The 4,156-nt window shown below is 40.5% G+C and overlaps 1 protein-coding gene across 1 annotated transcript; it reads right to left on the reverse strand.

The window, feature by feature from the left end:
* Positions 1-278: 278 nt before the first annotated feature.
* LOC104597492 (histone H3.2) lies at positions 279-925 on the reverse strand. The gene has a single exon (XM_010259069.3). It carries the CDS (start codon positions 834-836, stop codon positions 426-428), a length of 411 nt encoding a protein of 136 aa, XP_010257371.1. The 5' UTR covers positions 837-925; the 3' UTR covers positions 279-425.
* Between the last annotated feature and the right edge of the window lie 3,231 nt (positions 926-4,156).

Genomic DNA, 4,156 nt, shown 5'->3' on the forward strand with positions numbered 1-4,156 from the left:
AAGACTTTTCCCTCAGACCTCAGTGTGCTCTGTCATTAGAATCGATTCCACTCGAACACCCATCGGAACGGAATTCAATTGCAATCAAAAACGCAAACTTGAAGGGCAAAGAAAACCATTTATCGATTATAGAGTTTATTACGATCTGCGAAAAACGTAAACCTGAAAATACAGACCCCACTAACGACGTTTATTGATTACCCCTTTCAGTCCTCCCAATCAATCAAAAAAAGCAAATAATGAATGGTTTGCTTGCAAGTTGTAGCACCATTTCACAGTTAATAAACAACATTACTAATCAAAAGTTTCTATTCAAATTCCTAAAAGCCAACGATTTACATGACCATTGTTCGCACATTACAAGTGCAAAACAAAAATAACAAGAGTAACAGAGACGAGGCAGCATAGAATCGTCTTAGCCTCCCTCACGCCCTCTCGCCACGAATCCTGCGGGCAAGCTGGATATCTTTAGGCATAATGGTGACCCTCTTGGCGTGAATGGCACAGAGGTTGGTGTCTTCGAAGAGACCCACCAAGTATGCCTCAGCGGCTTCTTGAAGAGCAGCAACAGCGCTGCTCTGGAAACGCAGATCTGTTTTGAAGTCCTGTGCGATCTCACGGACGAGACGCTGAAAGGGTAACTTTCGGATCAAGAGCTCCGTACTCTTCTGATATTTTCTGATCTCACGAAGAGCCACGGTTCCAGGCCTGAACCTGTGAGGCTTCTTCACTCCTCCGGTCGCCGGAGCCGACTTCCGAGCCGCCTTAGTTGCTAGCTGCTTTCGGGGAGCCTTCCCTCCCGTCGACTTCCTTGCAGTCTGCTTCGTACGCGCCATCTCTGAGCTCTTCGAGTCTCTGTTCGACGAACCAACGTACAAAGACACAAACAACTATCGACTCCCCTCGTAGCTCACGGTGCTCTGGTCTGTGGTGGTTTTATGCAGAAACAGAAACGCGGGAGGTAAAAATTTTTGAAAAATTGTGGCCGAAAAGACACATAGAGCGCTACAGATACCGTTCGATTACCAATATCATCAACGGACGAAATTTGCTAAAAGGGATTAACACGGATCGCAATCCCCGAAACAACACATCGAAATGGGCAATTGGGCTTCGGCATGCTGAGGTTAACAACAGGCTAGGCTGATGGCCTAGTCCAATGACGACGCTCAATGGATCCGGCCCATGTTTTCCCAAATCAAGTCCAATTAATTAATGGGATTGGACTTTAGAGAGGTCCTAGAGCTGACCCACCAAATCATCGGCACTATACAACCATATGAAGATTGAGGATCTCTTATGGAGCCATTTGCAATTAGTGTAAATAGGGGATGTTCATTATATGATTCAGACCGCCAAACTGAAATTTGTAACTTGGTTCGGTCTGCACATGAAAATGGATTGGTTCAGTAATTGAGTCAAGTCGAGCCAAATATCAAATTGGTTCGCTCTGGACAGAGCATGAAACTCGATTCCAACTCAATAAAAAATTATGTTTTTGGCACAATCCTGACCCCAGATGATTATAAATAATTAGTATTAAAAATTATAAATAAACTGGTATTGAGAACATTAAAATTATTAAAAAATTATAAATAAATTATATAATAAATATTATTCGACTTGAGTCAAACTCCACTCGAACTTGGTTACTAGGAGCCAAATTCGAGTATTTAGCAAGCCGAGCCCGAATATTCACAAGTAAGCTCAGATTGATTACACTCTTAAATTCAGTTGAGGATTCTTCTAAATTTTTATTTACAGTTTCTATTGGGTTTCTTGCATTTTAGAAACAAAAACATGTTATTTGGACTTTCTAATTGTGTAAGTCCAATAAAATGGCCCAAACCATAATAAAATGGTTTGATTTCAAAAATTCTTGAATCATATTTTACTGATTTGGTGTGAGATCTTCTCTAAACCACACTGAGATCAACTCTAAAACATCCTAACTGTAGAAGAAAAAGGTCGTTGTATTTAGTTCCTTTTTGCAGAATTTGAAGCTCAAGAGTAAAGGACAGTTAATTGGGCCTTCTTTTTTTTTTTTGGCTTCACGCAGCTACACAATGGGAGGGTAGCCCATCCCTCTCCCTTGCCCCCCCCCAACCATGGTGGAGGCAGGATTTGACCCACGAGTGAGAGATCCTACCAACTGAGCAACATCAGTTGGCCAATTCTTAATTGGGCCTTAATACGGATCAAAATTGGGCCTAATTAGCCAACTATGCTGCGTAGTATGACCCTAAGTAAAGCAGGCTAAAATCATTCACTCTACTACCAAACCTTTCCACTCTACCCATCTCACCATCACATTGGATCCTCAGTGCAGAAATACTTCCAAAACCTCACCAAATCATGAGATATCATCAGCTTACATCTAGCAGCATCTCCCTGGCATCATTTCATGATTTTCGTCGTCTGTTGTTTTAAGACCCATGATCTCACATTTGCATTACGCCCAGAATTCAGTATGGGTTAGTACAACACACAGAATGGTTCTAAATCTTTCACTGCATCTTCAGGCACACTGGCAGTTTTGAAGAAATTGAGAATGACAGAACACCTTGGAAACAGCTAGATCAATTCGACAATTCCTCACTCTGAAACAAGAGATCCAAGAATTCTTATGGAAACTTTGAGAGATCATGGCTGTTCAGAAGCTTGCCAAAGGGACCCATTCATTCATCATCAGAATGGTAGAAATAAAAGAAAAAATAGATAAGATTGATGACATGCAATGGCTGGATGTAATGAAAACCCCAACACCAAGAAAAAAATGATCCTTAATGGCCACAAGCTAAACAAAAAGGTGTCTATCACATTCAACCCCATTTATTCAATAAAATTGTAGAAATTGGATAAAGGGTCATAGAATTGATTGATATATGCTACCGCCATATGCCCATTCAATCAAGTTGAACAGCAGCAATGGTAAACAAAAAAAACACTCCCGTATTCAAATTCACAAAAACCAGGTATTTACACGACCATTGAACAGCCAAAGAAAAAAGAACAGCAAAATAACACATGCAGAAAGAACCACCCTCGTTCTTCTAATCTTTTTCAAGCCTTTTCTACAGGTGTAAATTGGCATCGCCCATATATATATATATATATATATATATATATATATATATATATATATATATATTATAATTATATAATAATATATAGTATATAATATATTAATAAAATAAACCTTTTTTCAATTTTATTATACTATTTTATTTAATTATTGTATAAGAGCAATTGTATATAGGGATGGCAATTTTCTTCATCCCCGACGGGGACTCGGCCGACCCGATGGGGTCGGGAATGGGGATTATTTTGACAGGGCGGGGACAGGGACAGGGATTAATAGGATTCCCCAATTGGGGTCGGAGTCAGGGATGGAGATTGAGGTCCCCAACCCGGATTATATATCAAAACATATTATTTATATCAAAACATATTTAAAATATTATTTATAATTTAATTTTTTTATTTACTTTAAGTAAATTTATTTTTCAAAAAAAATACTACTACCTAAAAAAAATTTGAGGATTCAGGTCCCCGCAGGGAACCCATCCTCGTTGAGGACTGGGGATGGAGGACAGTTTTTATCCCTGACGGAGATCAAGGATGGGGATGGGGGTTAATTTCATAATCGGGGGCAGGAACAGGAAATATGATCCCTGCCACGTTGTCATTCCTAATTGTATACATCAAAATTCATATAAAATTAAAATTTTAAGTATTTTTTCATTTTCTCAATCTACAGCCCAGCCTGGCCCAAGGCTTGACCCACGAACCAACCCGACCCATGGCACAGCCCCGTGCGGGCTCGGGCCATGGGCCGTGCTAGGCCACCCCCCAAGATATTCCAAGGAAGGGAGGCAGCCCACCACAACCCATTTTACAGCTCTACTACCTTTTCCCATGAATCCTACTGACAAGTTGGATATCCTTTGACATAACGGCAACCCTCTTAGCATAATGGCTTAGAGATTTGTGTCTTCAAAGAGATCCACCAAATAGGCCTCGACGGCTTCTTGGAGAGTGGCGACAGCGCTGCTCTGGAAGCGAAGATCTGTATTGAAATCCTGAGCGATTTCACGGACAAGACGCTAAAAGGGCAGCTTCCAAATCAAGGGCTCCGTGTTTTTCTGATACTTCC

This window comes from Nelumbo nucifera, chromosome 7, assembly GCF_055504915.1.
Source record: "Nelumbo nucifera cultivar China Antique chromosome 7, China Antique-T2T, whole genome shotgun sequence".
Taxonomy (NCBI): Eukaryota; Viridiplantae; Streptophyta; class Magnoliopsida; order Proteales; family Nelumbonaceae; genus Nelumbo; species Nelumbo nucifera.

Excerpts from the sequence above, each read along its gene's own strand:
- LOC104597492 (XM_010259069.3), bottom strand. The coding sequence starts at position 836 with ATGGCGCGTACGAAGCAGACTGCAAGGAAGTCGACGGGAGGGAAGGCT.